Source organism: Mustelus asterias, chromosome 6 (genome assembly GCF_964213995.1).
Source record: "Mustelus asterias chromosome 6, sMusAst1.hap1.1, whole genome shotgun sequence".
NCBI classification, from domain to species: Eukaryota; Metazoa; Chordata; class Chondrichthyes; order Carcharhiniformes; family Triakidae; genus Mustelus; species Mustelus asterias.
The window spans coordinates 39,403,907-39,424,460 of record NC_135806.1 but is presented as its reverse complement, the minus strand read 5'-3'; the positions used below and the strand labels follow the sequence as shown (position 1 = coordinate 39,424,460).

The following is a 20,554-nucleotide window of genomic DNA, read 5'->3' as shown; positions in this document are numbered from 1 at the left end:
TGGTGTTTAAATCTCCCTCCTTTAAATCTAAAAGAACCTGTAGTTTAAAAGAATCAGTGCTTGCTATTTAACTTTGTTTGTTGACATTAAACTGAAGGCGAACATTATAGGATTTGTGCTGCATGACTGATTTCACAGTCTATCATTATCACAGAGGGGTGTCTGTCAGTTCACAGTTTGACTGAGAGCTCCAATTGGTTATAGTTTTTTGATATGGGGTTATGAATACAAGTGTTTATTATTATATGGGTTAAATACTTAAAACATTGCTTGTTTATTATAGGGGATTAATTAGTTGAGGGAACTTAAGCTAAGTGAATGGATTTTTAATCATGAATTCTTAAAAAAACAGTGACGTCATCAGTAGACGCTTAGAACTTTATTTGTTTAACCTCACTATGGCTTTTGAAGTCTACCCATAGGTAGACTGGGTAAGTTGGCAATGAAAGCTTAAGGGCAAAGGGTGGTGAGTGATGGCATGTGCTGGTATTAGTTGGCACTAAGTTGGCATAGGGCCTATAAAGGCTTATGGGGTGGGTAGAGGGATGTAGGTTGCATGGAAGTTATGGGGGCCAGAGGGGTGGGTAGAGGTTTATATGTTGGCATAGAGGGTTTGAGGGGCTATGGAGATGACATGAAATGGCATGGATGGGGCTTAGGGAGTGTGTGGGGTGTGAGGGGTGAGGGCTGTTTTTTGATTTATTCTTTCCTTTATTAGTATTAAAGCAGCAAGTCTGACCATTCACATTGCCATTCACGTGGTCTGATTCCTACTGTCTCCAAACATCTGGAGAACTTCTTACCTCTGTCAGGTTTGCAGAATCGGACATTTTCCCTACTCTGTGCACCCACATTGGGAGTGAAAATCTGGGGCTTTCTATCTTATTGCTGCCTTTCAGCTTAACAAAGTGGAAAATAAGAAATCATATCTGTCAATGTTCATTATGGTAAGACAGCTAGGAATCACTCCATTTACTCACATCAAAAATGATGGGTTAGAAGGGAAACAGGCGTGGAATCCTTCAGAAAATTAGTTGATTTAAAGGGCAGAGTGATTCCCTGTGTTCCCTAAATTCCCTAAATTTTAGGATTTATTACTCCTGGGAGACAACTTCAGGTGGCGGAAACTTTGAGTGAGAGGCAGGACTTGTGTTACTGAGCCACGGTTGACATGTTGAAAGATTGGTAAGGAATCCATGCTTCAGTTAGCTGTTGTCTTAACGTATACCTGTAGAGATACATCTGAAATGACCAATACACCCAGTATACACTGATGGATCTATATAAGATTAACCAGACCTTGGAATTGCCTCATCTTCTCCATTACACATTTACAGCAAACTGACTTTAATAAGGGAAGCAGTTTGGGTGTCATTTGATATCATGAGTAATATAAAAGAGAATTTTACTTTATGTTTATTATGGGTGCGACATTTGTGAGTTATGTTTGCCATGGCATTAGATCCTGAAAGAGCTGCAGACTGCGATTAAGGTATGAAAGCCCGGTAGGACCAGTGCCCCTTAGAATTGCTAATCGTGAAAATACTTCGCCACACGTTTAGTACTCCAATGGACTCCAATGGATTTCTGGCTTCTCAGTGAGACTTGGTTGAAAACCAGAGGTCCATTAGCCTATTAAAATTCCTGAGCTCCAGGGAAAACATTGCTTGGTGAACAACTCTGTTTCTCTGATCTATGCTGTCAATGTCACAATGTTTATTTCCACAAAATAAAAATGGTTCCAGTGCTTGCTGTTTCAGCTATTCATACATTAAAGGGTCTGAATTATCAACACTTTTATTGGCTGCAGTAAAAAAAGTTTTTTTAAGAGAGTGAAAAGCTATCAATGAATGGATCATAGAGTCATAGAAACCCTACAGTGCAGAAAGAGGCTATTGGGCCCTTCGAGTCTGCACTGACCACAATCCCACCCAGGCCCCACCCCCATATCCCCACAATACACTGCATAGAAGCAAAGAACACTATGGTGACAGTAGGGTATATAAATAAAATATGTTAAAACAAAGATTATTAACCAGACCTTGGAATTGCCTCATCTTCTCCATTACACATTTACAGCAAACTGATCCCTCTAACCTACACATCTCAGGACACTAAGGTGCAATTTTAGCATGGCCAATCAACCTAACCCGCACATCTTTGGACTGTGGGAGGAAACCGGAACACCCAGAGGAAACCCACGCAGACACGAGGAGAATGTGCAAACTCCACACAGACAGTGACCCAAGCCGGGAATCGAACCCAGGTCCCTGGAGCTGTGAGGCAGCAATGCTAACCATTGTGCTACTGTGCCGCCCCTTTGTTTTAACATATTTTATTTATATACCCTACTGTCACCATAGTGTTCTTTGCTTCTATGCAGTGTATTGTGGGTGAATGGGTATGGATGTGCTTAGTATGGGGGAATGAGGGACCAAAATGATTGTTTGGTGGACATACATTGGCATGCGAAGCATGAGAGGTCATGGGATTGTTTGAAAGGCATCATTGGCATGGAGCATGAGGGTTCGTAGGGGTTGTTTGGGACATAAATTGATATGGGGGGTGGGGCGGGGAGGGGGGAGCTGGTTGGTGAGGAGAACATTTCAGAATGTAGACTTTGAGGTACCATGAATCACAACTCTTCGAAAAGCTGGTCCGATTCCATGAAGATCGCCTATCACTGTACTGAAGCCGACCATGTAGAAACAGGGTGTGGGCTAACGACCAGAACCAGTCCCCAACCTTTAAAGTCATGCTCCAAGAATGGACGAGATTGAGGGAGATGGACCCTGATTCTTTTTCTTCAGAGCTGAACCTAAACCTGGGCATTCCCAGCTATGGATTCAATAAAGGGAGTGGATTATTTACATTATTTACACTGATCGGAAGAAATGTGCAAGGCGAAATTTCAGTTTATCGTTTGAAGTTGCAATTATCTCTTGAAGTAATTCCAGTCATTTTGAATATACGTGATGATTTTCTGAGATGTCGTATATCTTCCCTTCATTCCTAATGTGCTGCAAAATGTGGCCTCACACTTGAGGAAGTATGTTCCACTACCAGTATGAGGGGCGGGGAGGGGAGAGGAGGGGGAGGGGGGGGGGGGGGGGGAGGGTGGTGGTGGTGGGGGGGGGGGGGGGGTGGCATAAAGCCAGCTTCTGCTTCCACCACAATGATACCAGCCGCTGTGATGGGGGGTGCTGGGGGTTAGTACTTGGCTCCCTGTCTGCCTGTGGGCCAATTGAGGCCTTTAACCAGGCAATTAATTCCCACTCTTAAGCGCCTTGTCCTGCTATTACCATGCAGCAGTCATGTTGGGGTCATGTTAGGGTCTATTGCTGTCATGTTAAGCTCCTGGCAAATCGATCGACAGGTTGCAGCCTCGCACGACAAGCCCGGTGATAGTTGGCCTCTCAGATTGGTTTCCAAGACAATGGCAGAGAAAGTATTTGCATCCTGTGTGGAGCTGAGAGGGAGGCACTGAGGTGTACATGACTGTTTGGACACGCTCAGAAAAATGTTAAAAATAGCATCAGGGACACATGGGCCCTTGGTAAGATCTGTAAGCATCACATGGCCCTGTTAACTGGAGGCAATCACACTCCCCAATCCTTCCCTTACACCCCCACTCTCTATACCAGAGGCAGCCCTTGCTCCAGCCCAGCCCCAAGTCCAGCTGGATTTGTGTAAACGTTAGGCAGCTGTACATTTCACATTGCTCAGTGAGTCAGTGAACAGCCCTCCCTTTATATTTAAACCAGCTCCATTCTCTGAGACAAGTGTTAGTACAAGTGGGTGACTGCACAGTTACTGACCCAACGCTTCCACTGCACGAGAATGAAACTATCCTCAGCTTTTGCTCTACTCTCACCGTTCTTGTTCTCTACAGTGAGTAAGTTCCTCTTAAGACTTTCCTTCTCACGCTCATATTTATTCATTACCATTTTGTTTCTGAGTTCAATAAGAACTGGAGTCAACACGTTCAGTTGGTGCTTTATATCATCTGATCAGCAATTGATTAAGACTTGAAGTGTCAGTGAGGGATTAACTGTTCTGGTTGCTTTCGATCTCAGCTTCATCAACACGTGTTGTTTTTAAAATGTATCTGCGATGCTGCTACACTTGTTCACAGAACATTTCATTTCCCACTGTTGATTGGTGAAGAGTCTGACTCCCAGCTTTGAATGGTGACTGGCTCTAACTGAGCTGAGTGTTGTGAATGGTCTTCATCCTTCTGAACCACCTGTAGCCCATGCCAAGAAGGGGTGTCACCCCGGTATGTTTAGTAAAAAATTCTCAACAGCATAATGAAATGGATTCACACCCTCCCCATATTCATTGTGTATGCTCCAAATGAGGCCAGTTCCAACAAGCAGGCTTGCAGTAGTGTAAGTACTTCTTAGCTGCACTGTTAATGAATTCTAATTTGGGATGTTCTCGGTAGATATTGAAGGAAGAGACTGATGACCCTTCCTTCAACTCCCTAAAATATATCAATGCCGAGAAATTTGGCCATGCTTTGTTTTTCAGGCCTCTTAACCTTCCCGGGTGGGAAGAGTATCGTCATTACAGGCCAGAAGTGCGCCTCCCACCATATTGGTATAAAGGAGGTGTGGTTGCGTCAGGAATATGAGCCTTGATTCTGCTAATAATGGAACTTGTTATTTAAATTAGGGCCCTGTGTAATTTGTAAGGTCCGTGTTCAATATTTTTATTCTCCAGCACATTGCTCACAACACTTTGAACTTAACGCAATGTGGCACTAATCAGCAGGACGGCCCTGATATGTGGCTGAATGCAAAAATACTCCAGAAACCCACGTTACAAGAATGTGGGCAGCTTAGCTGCCAGATAGAAATCACCCCCCCCCCCTCACCGACCACTGTTAGTGACCAACCCCCCCACCCCCCTCCACCAACCACTGCTAGAGACCACCCCACCAATTCCCCCCTCCACCGATCACTGCTAATGATCATCCCCCCTCCAATGACCACTGTTACCATTACCCCCCAGATCCGGCCACTGCCAGCCACCACCCCCCGGCCACTGACCACTGCCAGCCACCACCTCTCTCATCACCCACCCCCCCTGCACTGACCACTGCTAGCCACACCCCCCGCACTCCCTCTCCAATGACCACTGCTAGCCACCCCCCTTCACTGACCACTGTTACCATCATCCCCCTGATCCAGCCACTGCCAGCCACCTGCCCTCCCTCCATCGACCACTGTCAGCCACCACCCCCCTCCACCCCTCGCCCCAAATTGCCAATTGCCCCAATCCACACCCCAAGGCCCAGTCGCCCAGCCTTTCGCATTCAGATGCAGGGGCAACGGATCCGGCAGCAACTTGATCTTCATGAATGATTCTGTTTCCACTGAAATGTGGCCTGAAGATCAATATCAGGCTCTTCAGCATTCAAGCTCAGGGCCTGTAACCTGTGCATGGAATTCTCGAACAAACATCAGCATGATAATGAGCTGAAAGCGGGTCACTGACCTTCAACACGAACAATGCTTAACCTGAGAGGGGAGTGCTCCTTCATTACAGAGCTAGCGTTCTCTGTGTGATTCCATGCTACAAGCTCTGTTCATCCTCTACAGATTTTCTACTGTTCAAAGGCAGAAACAGGATGGTGACTTTGAAGCCTTTGAAAGAAAAGCCTTGCTGTTCAATATTATTAATCGTTGATCTTGTTCTCTTACCTTTCCATTTACTTCACCTTCAGAGGATGTTAAACATCCATCTTTTCACCTTTTCCTAAATTGTGTTTCTTTTCCTGACTTTTCTTTTGCTCTGAGAACTTTGATTCATATTTACTCCATTATTTCCCTCCTTATCATTTCTCCCTCTTTTCTTTTCAAGCTTACTGATTTTCATGGATTTATTTTTAAAGTTTTCTTCTGTAGTTTTTGATCTTGTTTCCTCCCCAATGATCAGCAATAGTCACCACTTGCACGGTCACCACAGACTGCACAGCACCAGAGTAAGGTCACAGTCCAAAGGTTGTGTAATTGGCATCATAAGTGTATCCCTGTTTTAGTGCACAGACAGCAGTGCTCAATTTATAATCACCTGTTTTGGTTGACAGGATCTCCATTTATTGCTGTCGTGTGAAATAGTGCATTTAAGTAATCATAAGAACATAAGAAATAGGAGCAGGAGTAGGCCATCTAGCCCCTCGAGCCTGCCCCGCCATTCAATAAGATCATGGCTGATCTGACGTGGATCAGTACCACTTACCCGCCTGATCCCCATAACCCTTAATTCCCTTACCGATCAGGAATCCATCCATCCGCGCTTTAAACATATTCAGCGAGGTAGCCTCCACCACCTCAGTGGGCAGAGAATTCCAGAGATTCACCACCCTCTGGGAGAAGTTCCTCCTCAACTCTGTCTTAAACCGACCCCCCTTTATTTTGAGGCTGTGTCCTCTAGTTTTAACTTCCTTACTAACTGGAAAGAATCTCTCCGCCTCCACCCTATCCAGCCCCCGCATTATCTTATAAGTCTCCATAAGATCCCCCCTCATCCTTCTAAACTCCAACGAGTACAAACCCAATCTCCTCAGCCTCTCCTCATAATCCAAACCCCTCATCTCCAGTATCAACCTGGTGAACCTTCTCTGCACTCCCTCCAATGCCAATATATCCCTCCTCATATAAGAGGACCAATACTGCACACAGTATTCCAGCTGCGGCCTCACCAATGCCCTGTACAGGTGCATCAAGACATCCCTGCTTTTATATTCTATCCCCCTCGCGATATAGGCCAACATCCCATTTGCCTTCTTGATCACCTGTTGTACCTTGGTGATAGCTCTCTGTAATCTCTGAGTTATAACATGTGTCCAGAGGGGCAATTTTTTCACACAGAGGGTGGTGAGTGTCTGGAACAAGCTGCCAGATGTAGTACTAGAGGCAGGTACAATTTTATCTTTTAAAAAGCATTTAGACAGTTACATGGGCACGATGGGTATAGAGGGATATGGGCCAAATGCGGGCAATTGGGATTAGTTTAGGGGTTTTAAAAAAAAAGGGCGGCATGGACAAGTTGGGCCAAAGGGCCTGTTTCCATGCTGTAAACCTGTGTGACTCTATGACTCGATGTGTGTCTTGAAGTCTTGAAGTCCTATTCCAGAGACTTGTAGCTTCATCAGGTTGACACCTCATTTTTTAGGCATGCCTGGTGTTCCTTCTGGAATGCACTCCTGTAGTCTCAATGGAGAGGACAGGAGTGCATTCCAGGAGGAACACCAGCTTGCCTAAAAATGAGGTGTCAACCTGGTGAAGATACAACCCATGACTATTTGAGTGCCAAACAGCTTAAGTATCAAGTGATAGAGATAATAAATTCCACAACCAACGGATCAGATCTAAGCTCTGCAGTCCTGCCACATCCAGTCATGAATGGTGGTGGACAATTAAACCAATCACAGGAGGAGGAGGCTCCACAAATATCCCTATCCTCAATAATGGAGGAGCCCAGCACATCAGTGCAAAAGATAAGGTTGAAGCATTTGCTATAATCTTCATGGAATCATAGAATCTCTACAGTGCAGAAGGAGGCCATTCGGCCCATTGAGTCTGCACCGACCACAATCCTACCCAGCCCCTACCCCCATAACCGCACATATTTATCCTGCTAGTCCCCCTGACACTAAGGGGCAATTTAGCATGGCCAATCAAACTGACCTACACATCTTTGGAGTGTGGGAGGAAACCGGGGCACCCAGAGGAAACCAACGCAGACATGGGGAGACCATAAGATATAGGAGCAGAATTAGGCCACTCGGCCCATCGAGTCTGCTCCATTCAATCATGACTGATATTTTTCTCATCCCCATTCTCCTGCCTTTTCCCCATAACCCCTGATCCCTTTATTAATCAAGAACCTATCTCTCTCTGTCTTAAAGACACTCAAATACCTGGCCTCCACAGCCTTTTGTGACAAAGAGTTCCACAGATTTACCACTCTCTGGCTGAAGAAATTCCTCCTCATCTCTGTTTTAAAGGATCATCCCTTTAGCCTGAGGTTGTGCCCTCTGGTTCTAGTTTTTCCTACTAATGGAAACATCCTCCCCACGTCCATTCTATACAGGCCTCGCAGTATCCTGTAAGTTTCAATAAGGTCACCCCTCATCCTTCTAAACTCCAATGAGTACAAACCCAGAATCCTCAACCGTTCCTCATACAACAGGCTCTTAATTCCAGGAATCATTCTTGTGAACCTCCTCTGGGCCCTTTCCAAGACCAGCACATCCTTCCTTAGATATGGGGCCCAAAACTGCTCACAATATTCCAAATGGGGTCTGACCAGAGCCTCAGAAGTACATCCCTGCTCTTGTATTCTAGCCCTCTCGACATCAACGCTAACATTGCATTTGCCTTCCTAACTGCCGACTGGAGCTGCACGTTAACCTTAAGAGAATCTTGAACAATGACTCCCAAATCCTTTTGTGTTTCTGATTTCCTAAGCATTTCCCATTTAGAAAATAGTCTATGTCCCCATTCCTCCTTCAAAAGTGCATAACCTCACTTTTTTCCACATTGTATTCCATCTGCCACTTCTTTGCCCACTCTCCTAACCTGTCCAAGTCCTTCTGCAGCCCCCCTGCCTCCTCAATACTACCTTTCCCTCTACATATCTTTGTATCATCTGCAAACTTAGCAACAGTGCCTTCGGTTCCTTCCTCCAAATCGTTAATGTATATTGTGAAAATTTGTGGTCCCAGCACCGACCCCAAGGCACACCACTAGTCACCGGCTGCCATCCTGAAAAAAAACCTTTATCCCCACTCTCTTCTGCCAGTCAGCCAATCCTGTATCCATGCCAGGATCTTACCCTTAACACCATGGGATCTTAATTTATTTAACAGCCTCCTGTGCGGCATCTTGTCAAAGGCCTTTTGGAAATCTAAATAAATCACGTCCATTGGTTCTCCTTTATCTAACTTCCTTGTTACCTCCTCAAAGTACTCTACCAGATTTGTCAGACATGATCTCCCCTTGACAAAGCCGTGCTGACACAGTCCTATTTTATCATGCACTTCCAAGTACTCTGCGATCTCATCTTTAATAATGGATTCTAAAATCTTGGCAATGACCGAAGTCAGGCTAACCGGCCTATAATTTCCCGTCTGCTGCCTCCCTCCCTTCTTGAACAGCGGTTTTACATTAGCTACTTTCCAGTCCTCTGGGACCCTCCCAGCCTCCAGTGATTCCTGAAAGATCACCATCAATGTCTCCATAATTTCCTCAGCTATCTCTTTTAGAATCCTGAGGTGTAGCCCATCTGGTCCAGGTGATTTATCCACCTTCAGACCTTGAACGTGCAGACTCCACACAGACAGTGACCCAAGCCGGGATTTGGCGCTGTGAGGCAGCAGTGCTAACCACTGTGCCACCATGCTGCCCCACTTCAGCTAGAAGTGTCGTGTGGATGACCCATCCTGGTCTCCTCCAGTGTCCCCAATCATCACAGATGCCAGAGTTCATCCAACTTGATTAACTCTGATATTATGGGCAGCACGGTGGCACAGTAGTTAGTACTGCTGTCTCACAGTGCCAGAGACCCAGGTTCAATTCTGGCCTTAGATGGTAACTGTCTATGTGGAGTTTGCATTTTCTCCCCGTATCTGTGTGCGTTTCCTCCAGGTGCTCCGGTTTTCTCCCACAGCCCAAAGATGTGCAGGTTAGGTTGATTGACCATCTATATTGCTCTTTAACGTCAGTGGGATTAGCAGGAGAAGTACTTGGGGTTATGGGAATAGGATCTGGGTGGGATTGTTGTCGGTGCGGACTTGATGGACCAAATGGCCTCCTTCTGCACTGTAGGGTGATTCAAGAAACGGTTGGAGGCACTGGATATTGCAAAATCTATGAGCCCTGACAATATTCCGGCAATAGTCCTGAAGACTCCAGAACTTGCCGCACTCCTAGCCAAGCTGTTCCAGTACAGCTACAACACTGGCGTCTACCCAGCAATGAGGGTATTGCCCAGGTATGTTCTGTTCTCAAGAAACAGGGCAAATCCAACCCGCCAATTACTGCCCAATCAGTCTACTCTTGATCATCAATAAAGTGATGGAAGGGGTCATCAACAATGCAACTGAGCGGCACTTACTCAGCAATAACCTATTCGGTGACGCCCAGTTTGGGTTCTGTCAGGGTCGCTCAGCTCCTGACCTCATTACAGCTTCGATTCAAACAAAAAGAGCTGAATTTCAGAGGTGAGGTGAGAGTGATAGCCCTTGACATCAAGGCAGCATTCGACTGAGTGTGGCATCAAGGAGCCCTAGCAAAACTGGAATCAATGGATATCAGGGGCAAACTCTCTGCTGATTGGAGTCATACCTGGTATATAGGAAGATGGTTGTGGTTGTTGAGGGTCAATCATCTCAGCTCAAGGACATCTCTGCAGGAGTTCCTCATGACAGTGTCCTAGGCACAGCCAGCTCCAGCTTCTTCACCAATGGCCTTTCTTCCATCATAAGATAGAAGTGAAGATGTTCGCTGATGATTACACAATGTTCAGTACCATTTGTGACTCCTCAGATACTGAAGCAACCCATGTCCAAAGGCAACAAGATATAGAGGCCAATATTAACCCGCATTTCCTCCTGTGGACGCAAAGGTGAGTATAGCCCCCGGGGCAGAGGGACATGGCCAGGCAGTGGCCCTGGCAATGCCCCTTGCCACTGACCCCTAGCACAGGTTGGTTTGTGGCACAGTACCAGTCTGGTGTGCCAACCTATGTCAGGGGGCAGTGCCAAGGTCTGGCCCTATGGAGAGCCTCATGTACGGTGACTCATTTATTTTTATGCCAGTGAAGGGGAGAAGGGTTGGAAGAGAGATGCTGGTGATGGGGGGATGGGCAGGGCGGAGATGCTGGTGATGAGGGGGTGGGGAGAGTGGAGATGCTGGCGATGACAGTTTTGAGGGGGGGGGGCGGTGGAGTGAGCCATGGTGGGAGGGTGAGTACGTTATTTCTTGGTCTGACGGGGGCATTTTGACCTCAGTGGAACTAGCTTTACCAGCATTGAGGCCCTGCTCCTCAAAATGATGCGTGAAAACAGTTGCCTCCCTTCTGCACCACCCAGCTCCCCCTCCCCCCCTCGCCCACCCACCCTGTGCTACCGTGCCGCCCTGGTAGCACGGTAGCATTTTCTAAATGGTAAGTAACATTCATGCCACGCAAGTGCCAGGCAATGACAATCTGCAACAATAGGGAATCTACTATCGCCTCTCGACATTTAATGGCATTACCATCATTGAATCTCCCACGCTTAATACTTGGGGTTGCGTTGACCAGAAACTGAATGGGACTAGCCATATAAATACTGTGGCTACCAGACCAGGTTAGAGGTTGGGAATCCTGTGGCGAGTAACTCATTTCCTGACCTCGCAAAGTCTATCCACCAACTACAAGGACAAGTCAGGAGTGTGATGGAAAACTCTCCACTTGCCTGGATGGGTGCAGCTCTAACAACACTCAAGAAGCTTGACACCATCCACGACAAAGCAGCCTTGCTTGATTAGCACCACATCCACAAACATCCACTCCCTCTACCAGGAATACATAATGGCATCAGTGTGTACCATCTATAAGATACACTGCAGGAACTCACCAAAGCTCCCAAAGCAGCACCTTCCAAACCCACGACCACTACCATCTAGAATGACAAGAGAAGCAGATACCTGGGAATACCATCACCTGGAAGTTCCCCTCCAAGCCACTCACCAACAACTGTCCTGGTCCCTCCATGCGGATGCTATAGTTAAGAAAGCCCACCAATGCCTTTACTTTCTCAGGAGAGTGAGGAAATTTGGCATGTCCACTACAACTCTCACCAACTTCTACAGATGCAACATAGGAAACATTCTTTCTGGTTATATCACAGCTTGGTATGGCTCCTGCTCTGTCTAAGACCGCAAGAAGTTATAAAGGGTCTTGAATTAAGCCCAGTCCATCACTCAAACCAGCCTCCCATCCACTGACACTGTCTACACTTCCCACTGCCTCGGAAAAGCAGCCAGCATAATCAAGGATCCCACGCACCCTGGACATACTCTCTTCCACCTTCTTCCATCGGGGAAAAGATACAAAAGTCTGAAATCACGTACCAACTGACTCAAAAACAGCTTCTTCCCTGCTGCCATCAGACTTTTGAATGGACCTACCTGTAAGTTTTAGGGCAAATCCTCCATGATTAAAGAACCCAGGGAGAAGGAAAATGGCCGGCTGGCTGTCAGGAACTTTACAGCCACATGAATATGCAAGAGGCTGGGAATAACGAGAAGGTCGAGACAGGGATGATCTAATCAACAGGAAACAAAGGAGAAACCATGGCCAGCAGACGAGGAGTAAATAGCCCAGCAGCAAGACAATGAGAACAGAGATCAGTCCATCCACGGACAACATTAAGACCCATCTCGCTGATGGGATACCAATCAGCCTGATTCAGAAAACATTTAAAAGACATTAAAATATCGATTAAGGGCGGCCCCGACAGTTCCGGCCCTTTGTTCCAGTCGATCGAAACTACCAGTGATCAGAAACTGTTTTATGTGAGAGAATCACCGGTGAGGTTTCAAAAAGGGACAAGCAAGCTCTCACTCACTCTCTCTCTCTCTCGCTCCCGATGTGTGCTCTCTTAGCTCTTCGCCTCTTCCTCATGGCACTTGGCTCTTCAGCTCTCGCACCACGTGTCCCCGCTCCTGCCCGCCAGCTGGACTCGCATCAAGACAAGTAAAACCGCTCTCAAAGTTGTAAGCACCTCCGCCGGCTGAAGTTCCCGATATAAGGTAGAGGACGAGGGTTGAAAGAGGGTGGTGTTTAGTGAAGTTAAGTGTGATAAGACTGTGTAAAAGTAAGAGTTTACGTTGTGCCGATAGTGTTTCCTCCCATAGAAAATAGTTTAAAGTATAAGCTTTATTATTGTATGGTGTGGTGTTGGGAAGGTTGATTTGCTGTTTGAATAAATTAGTGTAACTTTGAAACCCGTTTGGAGCTCGTCTTGCTTTTCTGTTCTCTCATCCGTGTACTCTGGCGGGGTCACAATTTCAAGGGCTCTCACTGTAATTCCGGAGTCTAGAACCAAGGGTGTTCTGAACGCCTCGAAAACGCTCACTCGGGAGAAACGACTGGTCAGGGATAAACAGTGCAGTTTCCCTCTTTCTCTCTCTCGTGGAAACTACCTGAGTGAGGTGGTTACAGGGTGGCTGTTTGCTCCACAGAGAGAGAATCACCCAGGCGTTGGTGGTGGTCAGGATACCTGGTGTGGAATAAGGTCCAGGTCACTGGTTAGGTATCAACAGTGAGCCTGGCCCAGCACTCTCTCCAGCGGAAGCTGCCCCAGTGCGGCGTTCCTCGGCTTTGAAGTTTCAGAGCCCGCTGGAAAGAGACCCCATCGGTATTGCTGCACATCGGTATTGCTGCACACCGATACCAGCCTGTGAGTGGAGTAAAGGAAACAGACCCGCTACATACCTCGCATTAAGTTGATCTTTCTCTACACCCTAGCTATGACTGTAACACTACATTCTGCAGTCTCTCCTTTCCTTCTCCATGTACTGTCTGGTTTGTCTATATAGTGCGCAAGAAACAATACTTTTCACTGCATACTAATATACGTGACAATAATAAATCAAATCAAAATCAGATTAGGAAATATATCGCCTTTCCTTCACTGTCACTGGGTCAAAATTTGGAATTCCTTCCCTAACATTGTGGGTGTACCTACACCACAGGGACTACAGCGGTTCAAGAAGGCAGCTTGCCATCACCCTCCCAAGGACAATTAGGGATGGGCAATAAACACTGCCTACCCTGAGACGCCCGCCTCCCTTGAATGAATAAAAGAAAAACTCTGGGCACAAACGAGCAGGTAGGGAATAAAGGGGAAAAGGGGATTCAATCCACTAGCTGCTCTCTCTATATGAAAGCAGTTGCTCAGAGAGTAACAAAGAGATGAAGCTGCCGCCTGGCCAGACAGTAAACAAGAAAAAATAACAAAATGTTGGGTTAAAATTAATTCTTATTCAAGCGATCAGTGTAAAAGTGAAAGACAGATTAAATATGTTGTTTGGAATATTTTATCATATTATTGTTCAGATACAGCTAAAGATGAAAATGTGTTGTGTTTATGAGTGATGATATTAACCAGTGCAGTAACTATTTCTCTTCGCGCTATTTTGATCATTACAGTTGCAAACACTGACAGAGGAATGGAGGTAGGAAGTGTATATTTCACCTTCAAATTTAAAGCATTTATGTTTTAGTATGTATATATGTTTATTCTGAATAGATTTTATGCACACACATCTAAAAAAATAAGATTCCAGGGTGGCACATTGCTTAGCGATCTGCCTCACAGCGCCAGGAACCCAGCTTCAACAAAGTTTATTTAAGAATATAGTTGACATGTATGGTAAAAATATTAGCAATAACTTCCATCAATTACAAACAACACAAAAACAACCACGATAATGTATAAACCCTTAACGAATATAGGAGCTGTCCCAATCAAACCAATCCCATGAAGAAGACCCTTCAAACAGGTTGAATACAGCATAGACTAATGCTCACATGATACTGGAATTGAGTCCTTTGGATGAAGTTTTCAGTTCTCTGGATAGACTCAGAACAGTTTAAAGTCAGAACAGCTTCCCAAAATACCAGGGACTCTCGGCAAGCCGCCAACAGCAGATTCCTCCCTTCAGATAGGCTAAACCTTGCTTTCAGATAGCCAGCAGAATTTCCAAAACCAGGGAGCTAGAGAGAGAGTGACAGCTTCTTCCAGCCTAATGTCCCTTCTAAAACCCAACTAAACAGCAGCTCAAACTCAAAATGAAACCTTACACTCACTCGAAAGGAAAAAAGAAGCTGTCCAAAAACACGACTACACCGTCCTCTTCATAATGCAAGATCAATGTAGAGTTAAAATAAACAAACCCATTTAAGCTATTGAAGTAGCAATAAAAGGACATCTCCAGACAAGCCAGTGCCAAAATGACATTAGCCACGGCTGTGAGCTGAGAAACACTGAAGCTGTGAGAGCCATGATGTGGAGATGCCGGCGTTGGACTGGGGTAAACACAGTAAGAAGTTTAACAACACCAGGTTAAAGTCCAACAGGTTTATTTGGTAGCAAATTGTGTGGCTTTTGCTACCAAATAAACCTGTTGGACTTTAACCTGGTGTTGTTAAACTTCTTGCTGTGAGAGCTGCAGAGATCATGATTTTAAAACAACCTTCTTAAAGGTACATTAACGTCACACCGCTTTAGAACATTTGTGTTTCATCCTCAATTGTATGTTTCTGATTTTCATTCTCCATTTGAGATTGCTCCTATCTCCTTCTCCATTTTGTGATGCCTATGCTTCTCTCTCTAGCTTGTAGTGCTAATGTTTCAGTATCTAATTCTGGAGCAATTACATTTCACTATCAATACTGGAACACCCCTTTTTACTGTCCATTGGTGAATGATTTAGCTTCAGAGTATTCAATAGTCACAACTGGTTCCATTTGATGTTGCAGCCAAACTGTGGACGATCAAGCCAGGTGTATGAAATATGTACCATCCAATACGATCCAGTCTGTGGAACTGATGGAATTACTTATAGCAACAAATGCATCTTGTGTGAAGCCAGAAGGTACGACCTTATTCTTTATACTCTTCCAGCAAAAATAGAAACTTGATGCCCTTGAATGTTTTAGATTTTGTAAAATGGGGGCATCCCATTGGAGGATAAGCTGACAAAATATTTATTTTTTGTGTCTGTTAAAAAACAAAGTTTAGAAGATTGTTACATGTTGGGAATGTCTCCTTAATTAAAGATGATCATGTAACCTACTCTGAACTCTGCCCGACAACCAGTCTTGGTGGCTTGGTTGCTTTGGGGACAAGAGATGCTGAGAAAGCGCAAGAATAGCAGGAGAATCCAGACTGACGGTGCAAGACTATTAGTCCTCAAGTTTCAAAGGGTGGTGTTTGGAATATCAGATTTTGTAGATGGTTATACTTTAAACTGCCTGTTTAATTCCAAGACAGAATGGTGTTGGGGGTCTAGAGAATAGCTAATCACCATTTCTAATTGGATACAAGGGTCATGTGATATACATTATCATGGAGATGGATTTGAGAAGGGAAGAAATCCATTGTAGTATTAGGGTTTCCTAAAGTCTCACTGAACATCACAGACAGAAGTCAAAGTGCAAGAATCTGAGAGAGAGAACAGGAAAATGCAGGCAGCCAGTGAAGCCACACAAAGCAGAGAAAATGCTGAGGCTAATTTTCATCACAAAGAATGCTGGTGGAAGCTGGTGCTCAGATTGAAGAGATTGGGTTTGTGAGGATTAAGTGGAGTTTGAGAGATCCAGTTATCTTGGTGTGGTGAACCATAGATGGTTACCACAATGGGTACTTGTACATATGTTACTCTTGTTACTGTTGGGGTTAGGGTTGGGGTGTTCTACCTGTTGGTATTGTTCTGTGGTACACTCCGGTTGGCTCCACCTTCCTATAGGAGTATAAAGGTCACTGCACTTCCTAGTGACCCTTTAGTCTGGGATTGTATTGTTAAGCAGTATGCTCTATTCTTGTTGCTAATAAAAGCCTTTATTTCCCGGGTACGATCCAGCCTCCCGAGTGAATTAATTGCGCATCACTTGGGTTAGAGATCAGGAATCCCCAGTGTAACCCTCACAATGAAAGTCAGTTCTGGGATTCGAAGTTCCCTTGCTGGGAAAGGGAAAGAAGAGAAGATAGCTATTAGGAGTGAAAAATAGCTGTGGACAAGTTCCGAGAGAATGCAGTGTGCACTTAAAGAACAGAGTACAGTGGAGCAATGGAGTGAGATTGTCACATGAGGAAACTTTTCTGTAATTCAGAGTACATATGCCTAAAATATAATGTTTAGTCAATGTTGATTTTTGTGTTGGAATCTCATTGTGCTTCAGTCAGTCACTGGAAATTCAAATATCTTTTTAAAAGTTATTGGTCTCTACAGAAATTGCAACATTGCCATGATGCTGGATATATTACACTTGGGGACTCTTAGGGAGTTGGTGATGTAGTGGTATTCTCATTGAGAGAGTAATCCAAAAACCCAGAGTAATGTTCAGGGGACCTGGATTCAAATCCCACTGGGGCTAAATTGAAATTGAATTCAATCAATTAAAAAAAATCTGGAATTAGAAGTCTAATGATGTTCATGAAACCATTGTTATTGTAAAAACACTTTAGGAAAGGAAATCTGCCATCTCTGCCTGGCCTAGCGTCGCCTACACGTTACTCCAGACCCACAGCAACATGATTGACTCTTAATTGCCCTCTGAAATGGCCTGGTAAGCCAGTTACTTATATCAAACCACTAGAGAGTCAATAAGGATTGAAACCAGACAGATCAAACTACTTTGAACTAAGGAGCTGAGATAATAAGAGCAAACTCAGTTCTGTTGACTTTGCAAAGCCCTTCTTACTGATATCTGGGACTTATCAAAATTGGGAGAGCTACCCCACAGATTAGTCAAGCAACAGTCTGACATTGCCATACTCAGAATTATCCCTTACAGGAAATGTTCCCGATCCATCCCTGGATATTCTTTGTCCCATGGGTAGGTTGGGTCCAGCACAGGTGGTGGCACAGTGGTACACAGTCAAGAGGAAGTTGCTCTGGGAGTCCTCAACATTGACTCTGGATGGCATCAGGTCAAGCATAGGCAAGGAAACTTCCTGCTGAGATCAAGGACCTCCTTCCAACCCTCCCCACCCACCCTGTCCACTGGCCTATCCCCAGATACTTCAAATTTCCCCTACCCTACTCTCGCTGGATGTCTACCACCTACCTGGCCTCCATGTCCTAACACTTAACACCAGGCACATCACTGCAGTGCCTCTTCCAGCTGCTGGAAGGGCCTTGGAGAGCTGTTGGCCAACAACTCCACAAGGTGCCAACCAATGCTCATTCGAGCATAAAATGGCAGCGGGCCTGTTGGATCCCCACTGGATCTCCAGCTGGTGGGGATTGATCCCCCCATCTTCCTAAAAATTCAGCCCAGGGAGTCGGGAGGCCGTGCAAGAAGTTGAAAACAAGGGTGGAAATTGTACATTTTAGGCTGGTTGTGGAGCTAGTACAGGTCAATGAACAGAGGGTTGATGAATGAATGGGATAGTGCGATTTGGGAAATGGGCAACAGAGCATTGAAGGTGCTCAAATTTTCAGAGGATGGCAGATTAGAGCAGCCATTGGAATAGTGAAGTCTGGAAGTAACAAAATTATGAGTGAGGTTTCAGCAATAGGTTGACTTGGGCAGAGTAGGTGGGTGATAATAAGGAGGGGGATTTAGAGGTTCTTGGTGATGCAGCTGAAATGGCATTCGAAGCTCATTTTGGGGTCAAAAAAGATGAGTTGTGAGTAGTTTGGTGCAATATCCAATAGTCAGAGAGGCAAATGGAATAACTAGGGAGTTGAGTTGGTGACGGGAGCCAGGATTTTGTCAATAGCATGCTGTTCATCATGCTGTAACTGTAACTGCACAACCCTCGTTTTCCATTTCCCATAATTTTCCAGTTAAAATTCAAATTTCTGGCGGCATGCACAGAAAACATGTGCAATTTAATTTAAAGCTTTTTGTTGGTTAAACCTGTCACCAGTTGACAGTGCTGCATCTACACTCAGCTAAAGAACCTCCTGGTCATCACAACTTACCTGCCCGATACCATTGTCATTAACACAAGATCTGAGAGGCTCAAAGATGTTTTTCAAAAATAAATTTCTCTTGTCACATTGGTTTCATGTTATTCATGAGTGTGTCATTTTATTTTGTTGAGATTAGCTGTGTCAGAGAGCTAAATGTACTGGCGTGTCACATGGTTGGCTAGCACTGAGGATTTAGGGACATTTCCTTTATTGTTTCTTCCACGATGTTGTGTTGTTTGGTTTATTGTTTATGGAATGTTCATGTTAATATACAATGTTGTATCCACCACTCTGGAGGATATGACTGAACCCATAGGCCCAGCTTACCCGCTCTTCAATCCATTGTAAAGGACATTGTCCCAGTTCATTCTTACTGGGGAGAATTAAGTCACCCCACATGCCAGGTTATCCATTCCTGTGGTATTTTACAGTAAGGAGTCTAACAACACCAGGTTAAAGTCCAACAGGTTTATTTGGTAGCAAATGCCACTAGCTTTCGGAGCGCTGCTCCTTCGTCAGATGGAGTGGAAATCTGCAGATTTTCACTCCATCTGACGAAGGAGCAGCGCTCCGAAAGCTAGTGGCGTTTGCTACCAAATAAACCTGTTGGACTTTCACCTGGTGTTGTTAGACTCCTTACTGTGTTTACCCCAGTCCAACGCCGGCATTTCCACATCATCTTTTACAGAGGCAGAGGAATGAAGAATATTTTTATTTAGGAAGGTGTGTTGACAGTATAGAGGAGAGGGAATCATTTAAATCTGGTGGGGAAATGAGCAAGAAGCTGTTTTAATGTAAAGTAGTCCTTTGTTGAGGAAAGTTAAGAATTTGCATTTACATGGCACTTCTAACTTCAATATAAGAAGGTTTTTCATAACCAATGGGTTATTTTAGATGTGTGGTCCTTGCTGTTATGTCAGCAAACTCAACAACCAAATAATATACAAGTTCCCCCAAACACCCCATTAAAAAACTGTTCTTGGGATGTGGGCGGGGCTACATTTATAGCCCGTTCCATCTTCCCCGGAGAAGGTTGTGGTGATGGATCCCCTCCTTCAGTGATTCTTTACAACTGGCTGTACACACAGTTTTACACATTACCTACAGCACAGAAAAGGCCCTTCATGTCTACAGGTCCATGCTGATGTTTCTGCTTGACATGAGCCTCCTCACAATGTACCTCACCTCGCACCACCAACATAGGATGGCATGAAAAATGAAGGAAATTGGGCAGGATGTAAAGTAGCATCCTGTACATACAACCCTTTATCTGTCCCAGTAATAAAGGTTAAAATAACCCCCACTGCGTTTGGTGGCCATTAGAGCACAGTAAAATAAGTGAGAGCTGCAGGAGTGTCCTACAACCTAGCAGCAAGGCTGTACTACAGGTAGATTCAACAACATTGTACACTGGCAATAACTCCCTTCATTCTAGACTGTGACTTTGCTGATGCTCTGCTGCTATTCCAGGGAAACCGGGATGAATATCCGGATCCAACAGAACGGAGAATGCGGGAGTAACAATAAAGGCAAATGAAGGCTTTCATCAAACCAGGATTCCTGCGATTCAGATTGACTTTGTTCTTTAAGAATCATTCAGCCTTTTGTGTGCAATTAATTAATCCATTTTAATAAGAACATAAGAACATAAGAAATAGGAGCAGGAGTAGGCCATCTAGCCCCTTGAGCCTGCCCCGCCATTCAATAAGATCATGGCTGATCTGACGTGGATCAGTACCACTTACCCGCCTGATCCCCATAACCCTAAATTCCCTTACCGATCAGGAATCCATCCATCCGCGCTTTAAACATATTCAGCGAGGTAGCCTCCACCACCTCAGTGGGCA

The 20,554-nt window shown here is 45.0% G+C and overlaps 1 protein-coding gene across 1 annotated transcript in view; it reads left to right on the top strand.

The window, feature by feature from the left end:
• Positions 1 to 20,554, top strand: part of LOC144494816 (serine protease inhibitor Kazal-type 1-like) — a 433,046-nt gene that overhangs the window by 377,639 nt on the left and 34,853 nt on the right. Inside the window, exon 2 of the mRNA XM_078214198.1 lies at positions 14,212 to 14,237. Coding sequence (XP_078070324.1) covers positions 14,212 to 14,237 — 26 coding nt within the window. The remainder of the gene's footprint in view (positions 1 to 14,211; positions 14,238 to 20,554) is intronic.